The sequence below is a fragment of the Musca domestica genome, unplaced genomic scaffold, assembly GCF_030504385.1.
Source record: "Musca domestica strain aabys unplaced genomic scaffold, Musca_domestica.polishedcontigs.V.1.1 7, whole genome shotgun sequence".
In the NCBI taxonomy this organism is placed as follows: Eukaryota; Metazoa; Arthropoda; class Insecta; order Diptera; family Muscidae; genus Musca; species Musca domestica.
In genome coordinates this window covers 1,696,787-1,714,969 of record NW_026712383.1, presented here as the reverse complement: position 1 = coordinate 1,714,969, position 18,183 = coordinate 1,696,787, and the positions used below count along the sequence as shown (strand labels likewise).

At 37.3% G+C, this 18,183-nt stretch overlaps 8 protein-coding genes across 8 annotated transcripts; 4 read left to right on the top strand and 4 right to left on the bottom strand.

Annotated features, from left to right (window-relative positions):
• The first annotated feature begins 6,848 nt into the window (after positions 1–6,848).
• Positions 6,849–7,288, top strand: LOC131806032 (histone H4). The gene has a single exon (XM_059129905.1). The coding sequence runs from the start codon at positions 6,906–6,908 to the stop codon at positions 7,215–7,217; it is 312 nt and encodes a 103-aa protein (XP_058985888.1). The 5' UTR covers positions 6,849–6,905; the 3' UTR covers positions 7,218–7,288.
• Positions 7,289–8,809: 1,521 nt separating this feature from the next.
• Positions 8,810–9,184, bottom strand: LOC131806226 (histone H2A). The gene has a single exon (XM_059130183.1). The coding sequence runs from the start codon at positions 9,182–9,184 to the stop codon at positions 8,810–8,812; it is 375 nt and encodes a 124-aa protein (XP_058986166.1).
• A 272-nt stretch (positions 9,185–9,456) lies between these two features.
• LOC131806225 (histone H2B) lies at positions 9,457–9,831 on the top strand. Its single transcript, XM_059130182.1, has one exon. It carries the CDS (start codon positions 9,457–9,459, stop codon positions 9,829–9,831), a length of 375 nt encoding a protein of 124 aa, XP_058986165.1.
• A 799-nt stretch (positions 9,832–10,630) lies between these two features.
• Positions 10,631–11,469, bottom strand: LOC131806093 (histone H1-like). The gene has a single exon (XM_059130004.1). The coding sequence runs from the start codon at positions 11,385–11,387 to the stop codon at positions 10,704–10,706; it is 684 nt and encodes a 227-aa protein (XP_058985987.1). The 5' UTR covers positions 11,388–11,469; the 3' UTR covers positions 10,631–10,703.
• A 1,765-nt stretch (positions 11,470–13,234) lies between these two features.
• LOC131806029 (histone H3) lies at positions 13,235–13,794 on the bottom strand. Its single transcript, XM_059129898.1, has one exon. The coding sequence runs from the start codon at positions 13,707–13,709 to the stop codon at positions 13,299–13,301; it is 411 nt and encodes a 136-aa protein (XP_058985881.1). The 5' UTR covers positions 13,710–13,794; the 3' UTR covers positions 13,235–13,298.
• Positions 13,795–13,999: 205 nt separating this feature from the next.
• LOC131806025 (histone H4) lies at positions 14,000–14,461 on the top strand. Its single transcript, XM_059129894.1, has one exon. The coding sequence runs from the start codon at positions 14,079–14,081 to the stop codon at positions 14,388–14,390; it is 312 nt and encodes a 103-aa protein (XP_058985877.1). The 5' UTR covers positions 14,000–14,078; the 3' UTR covers positions 14,391–14,461.
• Positions 14,462–15,986: 1,525 nt separating this feature from the next.
• On the bottom strand, positions 15,987–16,361 carry LOC131806224 (histone H2A). The gene has a single exon (XM_059130181.1). The coding sequence runs from the start codon at positions 16,359–16,361 to the stop codon at positions 15,987–15,989; it is 375 nt and encodes a 124-aa protein (XP_058986164.1).
• A 272-nt stretch (positions 16,362–16,633) lies between these two features.
• LOC131806222 (histone H2B) lies at positions 16,634–17,008 on the top strand. The gene has a single exon (XM_059130180.1). The coding sequence runs from the start codon at positions 16,634–16,636 to the stop codon at positions 17,006–17,008; it is 375 nt and encodes a 124-aa protein (XP_058986163.1).
• Positions 17,009–18,183: the final 1,175 nt, after the last annotated feature.

Here is an 18,183-nt window from a genome sequence, read left to right as displayed (position 1 = left end):
CCCGTTAGCAAAATGTATGTGGTGGTTGTTTTTATGAGTCATAGCATTTTTTTCGAAGAGGGAGTACAAAAATGATAATAATTTTGCAAATTAAAGGAAAATATCAAAATGGATAATTCAAAAAATTCAAATAAAATTAAAAAAATAAAATATTCGATCAAAATAAAATAAAAAAATTAAATAAAAAAATAAAGTGTCGAAAAATCATCAACGAAAAAAAAAAACAACATCAAAAAATATATCTTTATTATAAAAAATGTTAATTGTTGAAAAATAATCATAGCCCTAAATTATTTTTATTTTTTTCAAAAAAATACTAAAAATTGTAGATTGAGTAAAAAAAATATCTCTTTTTTATAAAATATTTGTGGTCCTGAAAAGGACCGATTGTTTTGTTGTAAAATTGTTGCTTTTAAAACGTCAAGAATTTAAGCACGTTCTCCACGAATACGTCTGGCCAATTGGATATCCTTAGGCATGATGGTGACACGCTTAGCATGGATGGCGCACAAGTTAGTATCTTCGAAAAGACCAACCAAGTAGGCTTCACTGGCTTCTTGCAAGGCCATAACAGCAGAGCTCTGGAAACGCAAGTCAGTTTTGAAATCTTGAGCGATTTCACGAACCAAACGTTGGAAGGGCAATTTGCGGATCAACAATTCAGTACTCTTCTGGTAACGACGGATTTCACGCAAAGCAACTGTACCAGGACGGAAACGATGAGGCTTCTTAACACCGCCGGTGGCTGGGGCACTCTTACGGGCAGCTTTGGTAGCTAGTTGTTTACGGGGAGCCTTTCCACCGGTCGATTTACGGGCAGTTTGCTTAGTACGAGCCATTTTTCACTTGAATTTTTTTCACTTCACTAGAGATATGCACACAAACACGGTAGACACTGTAATAACGTTGCCATCGCCACGAAAACGAGTATTTATAGAAAATTGTGCTGTTAGCATCAACTTTCGGGGTTGATATGTTAGTGAATTCTTACCTATCCGTATACCAAATGTACACGCACACACAAAAGAGAACATACAATACTAACGGCAAATGTACACACACACATATAACTGTACATACTTTACTTGTGTGTTCAATAGTTGGAGAGAGCCTCAAATTTTGTATAAATACGAGCGGAATCGCCCGAAAAAAACATTCTGCTTTGAGCTCTTGGAGTGTGCGGACCACCAGTGCTAGTGATTAAAAAGTGAAAAGTGAAAATAAAAAATAAAGTGAACTTGGAGTGTTTCAAACTTTAGAGATAAAAGCTCCAAGTTATAAAGTGAATTCCCGTCGGCATTTTTAAAATTTGTGTTTTGCCGTCGGGAAATTGTCAAGTGTGTTCCGTCGGCAAATTGCAAATAATTTTGCCGTCGGCACTTGGCCCACATAAGGGTGTGTTCGGACACCATGGAGGTGCCCGATGGTAATGCCGTGCCGGGACCCTCGGTCGGTAATGCAGTACCGCATGTCGGTAATGCAGTGCCAATGACCGTGGGTGTCGGTAATGCAGTACCGGTCGGTAGTGCAGTACCTTATGGTAATGCAGTGCCGGTCGGTAATGCAGTTCATCTCGCCGGCCGAACTGTCGATAATGCAGTTTCGGTCGGTAACACCGTCAATCTCGCCGGCCGCAATTTTCCAACGGTCGGTAATGCAGTGCCCCCACAACTCGCCACTGCTGTACCCATGGGCAAAGCCGCGCCCCTTGTCTGTGCTTCGGCGGCAATAGGAGAGACCACAGACGACTCCACCACTGATGGCGCCGTTGTTGAAAAGCAACGGAAACGCAAAAAGAAACGTGGCTCTATTGAGGGTGATTCTCCTTATGAATCACTAAAACTGGAGGCGAAAGTCAACCAGTTGGAAGCATTGTTGTCCAACATTATGGAGGACAACAAAGCCTTATCGGCCGAGTTGGCAGCCGTTAAGGCCAGGCAAGAGGAGACCGCCAGGCAGCTCAATGCTGAATTCCTGAAGGTCAACAGCTGCAAGAGAATTATTGCAGCTTACGAGAAGAAATTCTCCGTAAATGCTTGTGAGATTTTGGTGAACTCACAAAGCAAATTGGATTCTACCGCTATGGAGGTAGAACTGCCCACACCGCCAGTGGCGCAGTCTGTGTGCACACCGCCAGTGGCACAGTTATCGATGGAAGCAAGCCGTGCTCCATCACAGGCAGTCAACAAGCCCATCCTGCCTGGGAAGAAGGATGTCAAGGTCGTAGGAAAAACGACCAAAGCAGCCAAACGGAAGGTGAAAGTGGTGCAAATAACCAACAGCACCAAAGAAGAGCCAGCAGCAGCAACCGCAGCAGCAGCAGCAGCAACCACGTCAGCAGCAGCAGCCGCCAAACCTCGAAAGGATGCTACACCAGGCAAGTCAGGTAAGTCGATACCAGCTATATCGACATTTGACGTTAATGTTAAGGGCATTACTGACGCTTTAATTAGCTTGTTGGGACATGACAAATTTACCATTAAATTGGTAAATAGGAAAATAAGCGCCTTTCACCTAACATCATTGGAAGACCATGAGAAGGTAAAGGCTTACTTTGCTAAAGAGGGTATACACTACTATACCCATGCACCTAAAGGCCAAAAACCGTACTCCGTCATTTTGGAGGGCCTTTCGGACTCGTATGACACCAATCATGTCGAAACAGGTCTCAAAGCTTTGAACCTAAATATCGACATAAAGCGTGTCACAAAACTAGGAGGCGCTAAATTTCTGATCCATTTGGGCAAGGGATCAGATATTGAACGTATTTACAAAATACGTCGCCTTTTTACTAGTGATGTCCACTTTAGAAAGGACAAAAAGAAAGGTCTAACGCAATGTCACAATTGCCAAAGACACTTTCATGTGTCGGTTAATTGTGGCTTGCCATATTGCTGCGTAAAGTGCGCAGGAGACCATGGCCCAGGGAAGTGCAAAATTCCCAAGGGCGTAAATAAACCAACTCTCGTTCCTGTGACTGACCCCATCACAGGAAAGGTTACAATGCAGCCGAACTACGTGTTCAAATGCATCAACTGTAACCGTGTTGGTCACGCCGCAAATGCGCGCGATTGTCCAACTCGCCTAAAGCTATTGGCTAAAATAGCTGAAGGTCAGGCTGTTAAAACGGCAAAAACTGCGGCTAAGGGTTTCCCTATTAACAGCGGAAAGATACAACCTTCTGTATCATTCGCCGCTGTTACTTCGGCAAAGATGCCAGCCGCCAATATGACTTTGGGCCAACAACCTAAAGCCAATACACCTTTGGGACAACAACCCAAAGCAAATATTGTTTTGGGCCAACAACCCAAAACCAATGTTGCTTTGGGGCAACAACAGTCCTTAGGACAAGTAGTCAGCGGGTTTACTCTGTTTGACGAAATTTGCAACGAAATCTTTGGCAAGGATTTCTTGACGTCAGTCATGCAAGTTCGTCAGTTCTCAGAGGAACTAAAAAGTCAGGATAAGGCGAGCCAGGCTAAAGCCATGGCCTCCTTAGTAGGTATGTTAGGTATAAATGGTTAGGTCAACTACATTTATATTTGCCAACATCAACTCCGTAATATCGAGGCACAAGAGGCACTACCTCCGGTTATTCCTCGATGAGCATCGGCCGGAGGTCATGATGTTGGCTGAACATAAACTATCTCAAAACCACAGATTTGAGATAGGCGGGTACGTTAGTTACTTACAATATAGGAAAGAGCATAGGGGTGGGGGCACTGCTATATTAGTAAGGGATAACGTAAAATGTAGTCGAGTACCACTTGATTTGGGTCCCATCGAGTGTACTTGTATTAAGATATCTAGGGCCGGCGGGTCACCACTGTACGCAGTGGCTATGTACTGCAGGCCATCCGATAACTTTGACATTAATAGCTTAGAACCTCTTAGGGACTTAGCTACATCTGGGGAGGTTATTATAGGGGCGGACCTTAATGCTAGACATACTAGCTGGGGGAATGTTTCAACTTGTCACAGAGGGAGGATAGTTTTAGATTTTTTAATTAGCTGTCCAGATCTAAATATTATACCCACAGATGGGCCAACCAGAGTCACTATAGGTTCACAAACCTTTATTGACATTTGCTTGGCTACATCTGGTATACATATAGATGATAATGATGGGCGAGGAATTACAACCGTAGATTGTAATTCTGACCATAGAGCCCTGAAAATGACGGTTTACGGGGACGAACCGGAACGTAGACCAAGACGGACTTTCTTCGATTATAGAAGAATGGACAGAAGACAATTTAACAGGATTTTGGCAGAAGAGCTTCCCAACTGCCAACTTCCTATAGATCGGAATGTTACTCATTCGGAAATCGATGCTTGCATCGATGCCACGAGCGAGGTTTTCCGAAACGCCATGGAGTCCAGTATTCCTAGAATTTATTCTGGGAATAGAGGACCCCGTAGACTTTCGCCAGATATACTAGACCTAATCAGGCAGAAGAAAGTTCTACGGAGAAGATTACATCGTACAAGAAACCCTGAAAGGTATTCAACTCTCAGGGCGGAAATTCGCAACGCCGATAGAATTATCCAAGGCGCGATTGCGGAATACGAGTCAGTTCAATGGGTACGATACCTCAGCGAAATCCAGGTGAACGATCGTATGTACGGTAGGGTTAAGGCTGCAGCGGGTATTAGTCGCTATGCCAAAATCCCAGACCTCATCGGCAACGATGGGGTCTCGGCAGTCGTGTCTAGCCAAAAGGCTGACATGTTAGCAGACGTCGTCCAAGGACACTCTGATGCCGACGATACTTCTTCTTTCAGTAATACTGTTAGAAATGAAATATCAATGTATAATGATACGTCCCCTTTGGTGACATTTGCAGATCACCTAACTGCAGATGGATCCACAATAAGCGAGGACAATATATGGCGACAACATAAATTCCTCAAAGCACCAAATATTGGGGCAGGGTTAAAAAGAAGATCAAATCGAAAATCCGCAGGGCCGGATGGAATCCCTGACATCGTGTTAAGGAGGACCGATAGCACTGCTTGGAAACATATTTCGATAATCTTTAATCATTGCATAAACTTGGGCTATTTTCCGGTTTCATGGAAAAGGGCGATAACAATACCCATCCTGAAACCTGGTAAGGACCCAACACATTGCAATAACTATAGACCAATTAGCTTACTCCCAGCTCTTGGGAAGCTTTTTGAATATTTTATACTTTCGGAGATTAAAGAAATCCTGGAAGATAAAGAAATTATACCTGACAGCCAATTTGGCTTCAGGCGTGGCCATTCAACATCACAAGCCCTCATGGTCTTAGGGGCCTTTGTGACTAAGGCACTAAATAACCGGCAGATCACAATCGCGGTTAGTTTAGATTTTGCCAAAGCATTTGATAATGTTTGGCAAAACGCCATCATATATAAAATGAGAAGGCTAGGCTTCGATTTTAATATATGTAGACTAGTGACTAGTTTCCTAGCAAATCGTAGTTTTAGAGTTAAAGTTGATGAGGACCTTTCTTCAGAAAGGGCTGTAAATGCCGGGGTACCACAAGGGTCTCTCCTTGGCCCTGTCCTTTTCAACATTTTTACTAGTGATGTACCGCATGCGCCCGAAGGGCATTTGCTCCTGGCATATGCAGATGATATCTTCATCGCTGCGGCCGGAGCACATGCGGGGAACACTAACTCACGTTTAAACGCATATTTGGAGCAGCTCTCCGAATATTTCCATACTTGGAAAATGCGCTTAAACGTAGACAAATGTGAAGCGATTACCTTCAAGGGCAAGAAAAAATACTTATACCGCAGCGCCAGGCAGTATGAGCCAAATCTTGCGATTGGAGGGCAACAAATTCGCAATTCAGACCAGATCAAATATCTGGGCGTTATTTTGCATAGCAACTTTGAGTTTGTTAGGCATATTGACTACATTCTTAGAAAAGTCAAGGGTATATATTGGGCCTACCAGCGTGCTATAAATGCTACTGGAGGGCTTACTGTTAAGGTTAGATTACTTATCTACAAACAGATAATAAGGCCTCTGATTGCATATGCCTTTCCTATTTGGTTTGGAATATCTTCCAGCCAAATGGAAAGACTTCGCATATGGGAGAGGCGAATTTTAAGGTCCTGTTTAGGCTTAAGACGAACCCAGGGTGAAGATGGAACCTGGCGTTTACCTCCCAACAGGATAATTTACGAAACGATCGACTTTAGTCGTATAGATAAATTTCTTATGGCTAGCGCTCTAAAGTGCCTAGACAGAGCCGAATCAGTCGATAACAGATTAGTAAGAGAAAGCCTTGAACATGAAACAAACATGGACAGGCTAGCTCGGGCCAATTATAGGCCACCGAGCAGTTTATTAACGATGAATGAAGAGGGTCTTCTCTACAGAGAAGACCAACTCCTCTTCTATCATCGTAGGTTTGGGACGCTCGCGTTAGAAAACCCCGTCTACAAGGTATCGCAGTAGCCGGTGTAGCACCCTTTGTAAATAATGTAAATAGTAGATTAAGTAGGTTAAGTAGAATTAACATTAGATAATAAGTAGTTTTAATAATAGATTTAATTAGCTTTAAGAAATTAAAAATTAAAAAGTTAGGGACTCCAGTTTTTTATACATCATTTTTTTAGGAGATCATTATAATTATAAGCATAATTATAAGTATAATTGTATTAGAATCGTATAGAGAAAGGCTACAGCTTCACTGTAGCCTAAGATAAGTATTATATAGGTAAACTTAGAAAAATAAGATTTATGTTAAGTATAGATTAAGGAACTATTGTTAGCCGTAAGGTATTCAAAGATTGTTTAATGATATAGATGAAATAAATTAAACTGAAACTGAAACTGAACCGAAAAAAACATTAGTGCTCAAACTGTTCGTGAAGTGATAAGTGAAATAAACTAAAGTGAAAAAATGACTGGTCGTGGTAAAGGTGGTAAAGGCTTGGGAAAAGGTGGCGCTAAACGTCACAGGAAAGTGCTCCGTGATAACATCCAAGGTATTACCAAGCCAGCTATTAGACGTTTGGCTCGTCGTGGCGGTGTAAAACGTATCTCTGGCCTGATTTACGAAGAAACTCGTGGTGTTCTGAAGGTGTTTTTGGAAAACGTTATTCGTGATGCTGTCACCTACACCGAACATGCTAAGCGTAAAACCGTCACCGCTATGGATGTCGTATATGCTTTGAAGAGACAAGGCCGTACCTTGTACGGTTTCGGCGGTTAAACAAATTCTTGACGCAATTTGGAGAAATATTTTTTACAACAAAACAATCGGTCCTTTTCAGGACCACAAAATATATCAAAAAAGAGATACTTTCTTGTTGAAAACTATTTTTTTAAAATTAAAATAAATAAAAAATAAACACTTACCTTAGGAAATATAGGGATTTTATGTCAAAATTTCTAATAATTTTCTTTTTCAGCTTTCTCGTATTTTTTTCTCACAAGTCGTGAAAAATCAAATAAAAAAAATATAAATACTTACTCGTTTCTATTTTCTCCAGAATATTTTCACCGAAAGCCTTCTTTTACCGATGTCTCTTATTTTATTCCCGATCATAAACATGCCGTCGGCAACTCACATCGCTAAACACATTTACTTCTTCTTCTTCTTCCTCTTCGTATAATATGAGTATAACATAGCGTCGCTTTATGTATGTATTGGTATTATTTAGTCGATATTACTAAAGAACGACCATGCTGTGGTAGCAAAGTAATTTCATTTTGACTTTTTTTTTAAACATTGTTGAATGTTTTCTCAAAATTTAATTTGAAATTGTTGAAAATATTTATTAAATAGATCGTTGATTTATTTTATTTCGAAAAATTTCATTAAAAATTTGTAAATTTTTCACTAATCATTTCCTTTAAAATTTTACCGAAAATTAAAATCATTGAATTTTATTTAAAAGTTCTTCATTAAATGAATTTTATTTTATTTATGTTAAATTTTCTTATTTAATTTTCAATTAATTTAATTTTTCATTACATTATTTTTTAAAAATCACATTTTCGTTTTATTTAAAATTATTATTATTATTAATTTAAAATTATTTAATTTATTTCCTTTTCATCAATTTAAAAATTTTTGATTTCATTTAAAGTATCTTTTATTTTCATAAAATGTGTTTATTATTCCAAATTTCTTTAAATTATTTTCAAATATTTTCATTTAAATTTCTTTGAAATTTCATTAATATTTGCCTTTATTTTCTGAAATTTTCTTATTTTAATTTAATTTAATTATTTTCGTTAATTTTCATTTCATTATTTTACTTTTATTCTATTTTTTGTGTTTAAAATTTTCCATAGCACCACAATGCGCTTTTATTTTCATGTATGTGTCCATTTATTTCCACCAAAACACTACTTTGCCGCCAAAATTCCCTTGCAAATCATCTACTTTATGCCTTCCCCAAAGAATGCGCCGGGGTACGATTTTTTCACATAAAATTACTGCGAAGCCACCACCAACTGCCACATGCTTCTTCTTCCTCATAGTATACATACTCATTTGGTGACGCCACGATCTCTCCTCTCTCGCTCGCTCTATTCCTGAAATCATAAGAGACAACAACAACGACGACAACACAAATATCCAACTGACAACGAAAAACAGTTATTCTGCCAACGTCTCATACAAAATTATTGAGAATTTTTATTTTTTTCATACAAATGTAGCTTGACGCAATTTTCTTTCTCTTTTCAAATATTTTTTGTCGTCCTGAAAAGGACGGATTGGTTGATTTTTCTATGGAATTATACGATGGTCTGTATTCTTCTTCTTTTTCATTCCATAATACCTTTCGAAATAATTTAGGCTTTCTTTTCGGTCTTCTTGGGCAAGAGAACAGCTTGGATGTTTGGCAATACACCACCTTGGGCAATGGTAACGCCAGACAGCAATTTGTTCAATTCTTCGTCGTTACGGATGGCCAATTGCAAGTGACGGGGAATGATACGAGTCTTCTTGTTGTCACGGGCAGCATTGCCAGCCAATTCCAAGACTTCAGCAGCCAAATATTCCATGACAGCGGCTAAATAGACGGGAGCACCGGCACCAACACGCTCAGCATAGTTGCCTTTGCGCAACAGACGATGGATACGACCGACGGGGAATTGAAGACCAGCACGATTGGAACGGGACTTTGCCTTTCCCTTAACTTTGCCACCTTTACCACGACCAGACATTTTCACTTTATTTTAGTTTTGAACACTTCACTTAAGCACTGAAAAACACAAATGATAAAAATTTTCGGGCCGAAACGTGCTATTTATACTTTTCTCACACACACATTTCTTCAATAATGGGGTGGTTTGCCTTGTGTGTGCCTGCTAGCTGTGACTACCTGAAATTCTTGTCGACTACAATCTACAAATTCTGTATAGCTGGCCGTTTTGGTTATCATTTGTGAACAGTGTTAAAAGTGTTTGTGTGATTCAAAAAAAAATAATAAGTGAAAATGCCTCCTAAAACCAGTGGTAAAGCAGCAAAGAAGGCCGGCAAAGCCCAAAAGAACATTACCAAGGGCGATAAGTCGAAGAGACGTACCAAGCGTAAGGAGAGTTACGCTATCTACATTTACAAAGTGTTGAAGCAAGTCCATCCCGACACCGGTATCTCCTCCAAGGCCATGAGCATCATGAACAGTTTCGTCAACGATATCTTCGAACGTATTGCCGCCGAAGCCTCTCGTTTGGCCCACTACAACAAGCGCTCGACCATCACCAGTCGGGAAATCCAGACCGCCGTCCGTCTATTGTTGCCCGGTGAATTGGCTAAGCACGCCGTCAGTGAAGGTACCAAGGCTGTTACTAAATACACCAGCTCCAAGTAAATGTCTTGATATTTTTCATTTTGCGTCGAAATACTACCTTAAAAGGCCCTTTTCAGGGCCACAAAAAACATTTCAAAAGAGATCATATTTTGTTGAAGCTACAATTTATCATTATTTAGTAATAAACGAATAAAATTCCATAGGAAATATATTTTTCTCTATACAATGATTTTTCCATGCATTTAGCTAACTCGCATATGTGCCTATGTTTAGCCATTGCTTGTGCGATATGCTATAACAGCCATCGTCGTCGTGCATGTGTGCGTGTGTTAGTGGTGATTTGCCTTGCCGTCGTTGATCAACATCGAATGGGCATCATGTATGTGTGAGCATTTTGATACAGCACAACGGCAAAGCAACGAAATATAAGGCTGAGGCAGAAATTTTCAAAGGAAAAAATGTATTGATGGAAAATGTAAATATTTTGCCAAAATGTCATTTTTGGATGAAATTCGTGAAATTTAACAGAGAATATGAAAATATCAAATTTTTCAAAATTAAGTAGAAATTATAAAAATGACCAAATTATGGGGATTTTCGAGAATTATGACCTGTGGGTAATTAGGAAAAATTTTAAATATTTTATTATCTTTTATGACCTGGGTTAAAAAATAATCCAGTGGCGTCCACGATTATATTGGCTCAATAAAATTACCTAATAAGAACAGTAATTAGCGAAAGTAATTTTTTTCCCAAAATGAAACACGTGTACAAATTTACTTATTTATTTAGGTTACAAATATATACGATAACTGTTGAAAATAAATATTTTTCTCTTTTTTAATTTAATTTGTAGCCCTGAAAAGGGCTGTTAGATAGTATGTTTTCGAATATCGAAAATATTGTGGAAAAAGTAATCTTTCTGGGAAAAATTACTTCTTGGCGGCGGTTTTCTTAGCAGCTGGCTTCTTTGCTGCTGCGGCTTTTTTGGGCTTAGCAGCTGCAGTTTTTGCCTTGGGTGCCTTTGGTTTAGTGGCAGATGCTTTGGCGGCGGTCTTTGCTGGTTTAGCTTTAACTGTACCGGTTTTCTTGGCAGCCTTTGCCTTTGTTTTGTCGGCCTTCTTCTTTTCAGCGGTCTTCTTGGCGGCAGAGGGTTTTTTGGCAGCTGCCTTCTTCTCACCAGCGGCCTTTTTAGGGGCGGCAGCCTTCTTCTTTTTATCACCAGCGGCTGGGGCCTTCTTCTTCTTTTCAGCAGTCTTGGCTTTGGGTTCCTTAGAGGCCGAAGCAGACAATTTGAATGAACCAGAAGCACCCTTACCTTTAGTTTGGATCAATTTTCCACTGGCAACGGCACCTTTCAAGTACTTCTTGATGAAGGGGGCCAATTTTTGGGCATCTACTTTGTAGGTGCTGGCCAAGTATTTCTTGATGGCGGGCAATGATGAACCTCCACGTTCCTTCAGGGTCTTGATGGCGGCATCAACCATTTGCTGGGTTGGAGGGTGGGTAGGGGCAGCTGATGGCTTCTTTGCTTTGGCAGCGGCTTTTTTTGGTGCCTTTTTCTCAACAGCGGCAACTGGGGAGGCGGTGGCTTCAACAACGGCGGCGTCAGACATGGTTATTCACTGTTTGGTTTATATTTCACTGTTAACACAAATACACTCACAAATTTATGTGTACTATTATTTTTGTTAGCGGCGAGCTAAAGTGTAGGTACATCGAAAAGATGAGATGTGCATAGTAGTCAATTGGTAAATTTTTCGAAAGATTGTGTGGAAGCGTGTTTAATTTTTTACAAAAGTTTTCGGAGAAATTAAATTTTCCTGAAGAAGCTTTGATAATTTTCACTAAAAATGTTTTATACCTTTAAAGTATAGATTTCAGGCTATGTTTTAAAGAAAGTTTGGTGTAATTATCACTTGCCGTTTGTGAATTATAAACGTTTAACTTGGCAGATTATAAAAATGTAATCACAAATTTCCAACTAAAATTTAAAAAAATCAAATTTTTTATGAAAATTTAATTGAAAATTCTTTTTGAAAATGTAGCCTGATATGTTTACTTTAGGATCAAAGAAAAATATCGATGAAATTTCATATTTTACTATGTGAAAAAATTGAAATTATTATGTGGTCTATGACAGCAGAAATCCTCTTGTTGGCATAATTTCAATGAAGAAAAGTTTTTCTTGAAATAAATTTGAAAGCTCAAATCTTAATAAGTTTTATAAAAATTTCTTAAAAAACATTTCAGAATTTGTATATTTACATCAAAATATAACATTATTCACAAAAAGTCATAATTTACGGGGAAAAGTTACAAAATCCCCAGAATACTTCATACTACCAATGTACAGGCATTCAGTGACAAACGGTTATGTATTTTCATTTTGCAATATTTTTTATGAAATTTAACATAATTTGTTCTAAAATTTATTAAAAATAGTATTAGAAGCCATTTTCTACGTCATTTTGTCAAATTTTTGATAATTTTATGAAAAAATATTCCCAAAAAGAAATTCCTCTTTACAGGCAAATATCACCTAGAACACTTGGAAATGACATGAAATTAATTGCGTTTTACAAAAATGATTTTCGATCAACTTCAAAGGTAGATATTATTGGAATTCCTTTTTATAATACTTTTAATTATATTTTACATCAAAATTATCAACAAATCAATTATTTTCTTCTTCAATTTTTGAAAATAATAAATTATTACCAATTTCTTCAAATACATCGGGCAAAAATAATTTTGTAAATCCATACGGAGAAAATTCATAAACAAATCTCTTAAAATGCGTTTAAAACATTTAAAAATGTTGCTGAAAAGGAATAAAACATATTTCATACATCATTCCTGAAAAAAATTAAATACGTGGGGCACATTTTAGCTGGAAATTTTTAAAATGCACATGAAATAATTCTTAGAAATTAAAGGCAGAGAATTTTTTCCCGTTAAATTGAATAGTCCACAACAGAAAAAAATGATCGAAGGGGAATAAAATGAGAGAAATAGACAAATTTCGCGCCAAAAATCATAAAGAGAGCAATTTTTTGTTTAACGGGAAAAGGAAAAAAACAAAATGGACAAAAAAAAATCCCGTTAGCAAAATGTATGTGGTGGTTGTTTTTATGAGTCATAGCATTTTTTTCGAAGAGGGAGTACAAAAATGATAATAATTTTGCAAATTAAAGGAAAATATCAAAATGGATAATTCAAAAAATTCAAATAAAATTAAAAAAATAAAATATTCGATCAAAATAAAATAAAAAAATTAAATAAAAAAATAAAGTGTCGAAAAATCATCAACGAAAAAAAAAAACAACATCAAAAAATATATCTTTATTATAAAAAATGTTAATTGTTGAAAAATAATCATAGCCCTAAATTATTTTTATTTTTTCAAAAAAATACTAAAAATTGTAGATTGAGTAAAAAAATATCTCTTTTTTATAAAATATTTGTGGTCCTGAAAAGGACCGATTGTTTTGTTGTAAAATTGTTGCTTTTAAAACGTCAAGAATTTAAGCACGTTCTCCACGAATACGTCTGGCCAATTGGATATCCTTAGGCATGATGGTGACACGCTTAGCATGGATGGCGCACAAGTTAGTATCTTCGAAAAGACCAACCAAGTAGGCTTCACTGGCTTCTTGCAAGGCCATAACAGCAGAGCTCTGGAAACGCAAGTCAGTTTTGAAATCTTGAGCGATTTCACGAACCAAACGTTGGAAGGGCAATTTGCGGATCAACAATTCAGTACTCTTCTGGTAACGACGGATTTCACGCAAAGCAACTGTACCAGGACGGAAACGATGAGGCTTCTTAACACCGCCGGTGGCTGGGGCACTCTTACGGGCAGCTTTGGTAGCTAGTTGTTTACGGGGAGCCTTTCCACCGGTCGATTTACGGGCAGTTTGCTTAGTACGAGCCATTTTTCACTTGAATTTTTTTCACTTCACTAGAGATATGCACACAAACACGGTAGACACTGTAATAACGTTGCCATCGCCACGAAAACGAGTATTTATAGAAAATTGTGCTGTTAGCATCAACTTTCGGGGTTGATATGTTAGTGAATTCTTACCTATCCGTATACCAAATGTACACGCACACACAAAAGAGAACATACAATACTAACGGCAAATGTACACACACACATATAACTGTACATACTTTACTTGTGTGTTCAATAGTTGGAGAGAGCCTCAAATTTTGTATAAATACGAGCGGAATCGCCCGAAAAAAACATTAGTGCTCAAACTGTTCGTGAAGTGATAAGTGAAATAAACTAAAGTGAAAAAATGACTGGTCGTGGTAAAGGTGGTAAAGGCTTGGGAAAAGGTGGCGCTAAACGTCACAGGAAAGTGCTCCGTGATAACATCCAAGGTATTACCAAGCCAGCTATTAGACGTTTGGCTCGTCGTGGCGGTGTAAAACGTATCTCTGGCCTGATTTACGAAGAAACTCGTGGTGTTCTGAAGGTGTTTTTGGAAAACGTTATTCGTGATGCTGTCACCTACACCGAACATGCTAAGCGTAAAACCGTCACCGCTATGGATGTCGTATATGCTTTGAAGAGACAAGGCCGTACCTTGTACGGTTTCGGCGGTTAAACAAATTCTTGACGCAATTTGGAGAAATATTTTTTACAACAAAACAATCGGTCCTTTTCAGGACCACAAAATATATCAAAAAAGAGATACTTTCTTGTTGAAAACTATTTTTTTAAAATTAAAATAAATAAAAAATAAACACTTACCTTAGGAAATATAGGGATTTTATGTCAAAATTTCTAATAATTTTCTTTTTCAGCTTTCTCGTATTTTTTTCTCACAAGTCGTGAAAAATCAAATAAAAAAAATATAAATACTTACTCGTTTCTATTTTCTCCAGAATATTTTCACCGAAAGCCTTCTTTTACCGATGTCTCTTATTTTATTCCCGATCATAAACATGCCGTCGGCAACTCACATCGCTAAACACATTTACTTCTTCTTCTTCTTCCTCTTCGTATAATATGAGTATAACATAGCGTCGCTTTATGTATGTATTGGTATTATTTAGTCGATATTACTAAAGAACGACCATGCTGTGGTAGCAAAGTAATTTCATTTTGACTTTTTTTTAAACATTGTTGAATGTTTTCTCAAAATTTAATTTGAAATTGTTGAAAATATTTATTAAATAGATCGTTGATTTATTTTATTTCGAAAAATTTCATTAAAAATTTGTAAATTTTTCACTAATCATTTCCTTTAAAATTTTACCGAAAATTAAAATCATTGAATTTTATTTAAAAGTTCTTCATTAAATGAATTTTATTTTATTTATGTTAAATTTTCTTATTTAATTTTCAATTAATTTAATTTTTCATTACATTATTTTTTAAAAATCACATTTTCGTTTTATTTAAAATTATTATTATTATTAATTTAAAATTATTTAATTTATTTCCTTTTCATCAATTTAAAAATTTTTGATTTCATTTAAAGTATCTTTTATTTTCATAAAATGTGTTTATTATTCCAAATTTCTTTAAATTATTTTCAAATATTTTCATTTAAATTTCTTTGAAATTTCATTAATATTTGCCTTTATTTTCTGAAATTTTCTTATTTTAATTTAATTTAATTATTTTCGTTAATTTTCATTTCATTATTTTACTTTTATTCTATTTTTTGTGTTTAAAATTTTCCATAGCACCACAATGCGCTTTTATTTTCATGTATGTGTCCATTTATTTCCACCAAAACACTACTTTGCCGCCAAAATTCCCTTGCAAATCATCTACTTTATGCCTTCCCCAAAGAATGCGCCGGGGTACGATTTTTTCACATAAAATTACTACCCAGCCAGCCACCACCAACTGCCACATGCTTCTTCTTCCTCATAGTATACATACTCATTTGGTGACGCCACGATCTCTCCTCTCTCGCTCGCTCTATTCCTGAAATCATAAGAGACAACAACAACGACGACAACACAAATATCCAACTGACAACGAAAAACAGTTATTCTGCCAACGTCTCATACAAAATTATTGAGAATTTTTATTTTTTTCATACAAATGTAGCTTGACGCAATTTTCTTTCTCTTTTCAAATATTTTTTGTCGTCCTGAAAAGGACGGATTGGTTGATTTTTCTATGGAATTTATACGATGGTCTGTATTCTTCTTCTTTTTCATTCCATAATACCTTTCGAAATAATTTAGGCTTTCTTTTCGGTCTTCTTGGGCAAGAGAACAGCTTGGATGTTTGGCAATACACCACCTTGGGCAATGGTAACGCCAGACAGCAATTTGTTCAATTCTTCGTCGTTACGGATGGCCAATTGCAAGTGACGGGGAATGATACGAGTCTTCTTGTTGTCACGGGCAGCATTGCCAGCCAATTCCAAGACTTCAGCAGCCAAATATTCCATGACAGCGGCTAAATAGACGGGAGCACCGGCACCAACACGCTCAGCATAGTTGCCTTTGCGCAACAGACGATGGATACGACCGACGGGGAATTGAAGACCAGCACGATTGGAACGGGACTTTGCCTTTCCCTTAACTTTGCCACCTTTACCACGACCAGACATTTTCACTTTATTTTAGTTTTGAACACTTCACTTAAGCACTGAAAAACACAAATGATAAAAATTTTCGGGCCGAAACGTGCTATTTATACTTTTCTCACACACACATTTCTTCAATAATGGGGTGGTTTGCCTTGTGTGTGCCTGCTAGCTGTGACTACCTGAAATTCTTGTCGACTACAATCTACAAATTCTGTATAGCTGGCCGTTTTGGTTATCATTTGTGAACAGTGTTAAAAGTGTTTGTGTGATTCAAAAAAAAATAATAAGTGAAAATGCCTCCTAAAACCAGTGGTAAAGCAGCAAAGAAGGCCGGCAAAGCCCAAAAGAACATTACCAAGGGCGATAAGTCGAAGAGACGTACCAAGCGTAAGGAGAGTTACGCTATCTACATTTACAAAGTGTTGAAGCAAGTCCATCCCGACACCGGTATCTCCTCCAAGGCCATGAGCATCATGAACAGTTTCGTCAACGATATCTTCGAACGTATTGCCGCCGAAGCCTCTCGTTTGGCCCACTACAACAAGCGCTCGACCATCACCAGTCGGGAAATCCAGACCGCCGTCCGTCTATTGTTGCCCGGTGAATTGGCTAAGCACGCCGTCAGTGAAGGTACCAAGGCTGTTACTAAATACACCAGCTCCAAGTAAATGTCTTGATATTTTTCATTTTGCGTCGAAATACTACCTTAAAAGGCCCTTTTCAGGGCCACAAAAAACATTTCAAAAGAGATCATATTTTGTTGAAGCTACAATTTATCATTATTTAGTAATAAACGAATAAAATTCCATAGGAAATATATTTTTCTCTATACAATGATTTTTCCATGCATTTAGCTAACTCGCATATGTGCCTATGTTTAGCCATTGCTTGTGCGATATGCTATAACAGCCATCGTCGTCGTGCATGTGTGCGTGTGTTAGTGGTGATTTGCCTTGCCGTCGTTGATCAACATCGAATGGGCATCATGTATGTGTGAGCATTTTGATACAGCACAACGGCAAAGCAACGAAATATAAGGCTGAGGCAGAAATTTTCAAAGGAAAAAATGTATTGATGGAAAATGTAATTTTTTTTTTCAATTCAAATTTTTATTGAGTCTTTTTTTTTTTTTTAACACGAAAATTTACAATTTTGAAGTGAAGAAAGAAATACTTAAAACTATAATGTTTTGTTTTAATGACTAAAGCGTATTTTCAGCGTCTGGCTTTACAAAAATTGATAATTAGTGTTTACTAAACTAAGAGTGTATATCGTGCTTGCTCCCGGCACTACAATGTTTGAGAGCATGTCTCATTTTATTTACCTTAAAACTAACTTAACCTAAACCTAACCTACACTTAAACAACAGAGATGATCAAACGAAAGTTTGTTCATCTAAGTTGTTAACTAGCCCCTGTGAATTCCACGAGAGGTGCTAATGTAAAATTCTGGACACTGAATATCTTCCAGAGACATGTATAAGTCAATACCTAACGGTGAGACGTAATTAGTATTTTGCCACGTGAAATTAGATTCCTTATTAACACATTCCTGAATAAGCAAGTTTGAATGCATAAAAGCCCTGTTAGCGTAGTTTTTAATTAAACGCATAGCATATACTGAGATTGGGGTAACTTTCGATGCTTCGTATATATACCGATTTGAGAAACGCTTATTATGGTACTTAAAATTTTTTCCAACACAGAGACGAAGTATTTTTCTTTCGAATATCTCAAACTCTTTCATTACCGTTGGAGAGATTGGGAACCATATAGGTAGTGCGTACACCAGTACAGGCCTAATGCTTGTTTTGTAGAGCATTATCTTGGTTTTCGTCGGTAAT

Excerpts from the sequence above, each read along its gene's own strand:
- LOC131806093 (XM_059130004.1), bottom strand. The coding sequence starts at position 11,387 with ATGTCTGACGCCGCCGTTGTTGAAGCCACCGCCTCCCCAGTTGCCGCT.
- LOC131806029 (XM_059129898.1), bottom strand. The coding sequence starts at position 13,709 with ATGGCTCGTACTAAGCAAACTGCCCGTAAATCGACCGGTGGAAAGGCT.
- LOC131806226 (XM_059130183.1), bottom strand. The coding sequence starts at position 9,184 with ATGTCTGGTCGTGGTAAAGGTGGCAAAGTTAAGGGAAAGGCAAAGTCC.
- LOC131806222 (XM_059130180.1), top strand. The coding sequence starts at position 16,634 with ATGCCTCCTAAAACCAGTGGTAAAGCAGCAAAGAAGGCCGGCAAAGCC.
- LOC131806224 (XM_059130181.1), bottom strand. The coding sequence starts at position 16,361 with ATGTCTGGTCGTGGTAAAGGTGGCAAAGTTAAGGGAAAGGCAAAGTCC.
- LOC131806225 (XM_059130182.1), top strand. The coding sequence starts at position 9,457 with ATGCCTCCTAAAACCAGTGGTAAAGCAGCAAAGAAGGCCGGCAAAGCC.
- LOC131806032 (XM_059129905.1), top strand. The coding sequence starts at position 6,906 with ATGACTGGTCGTGGTAAAGGTGGTAAAGGCTTGGGAAAAGGTGGCGCT.
- LOC131806025 (XM_059129894.1), top strand. The coding sequence starts at position 14,079 with ATGACTGGTCGTGGTAAAGGTGGTAAAGGCTTGGGAAAAGGTGGCGCT.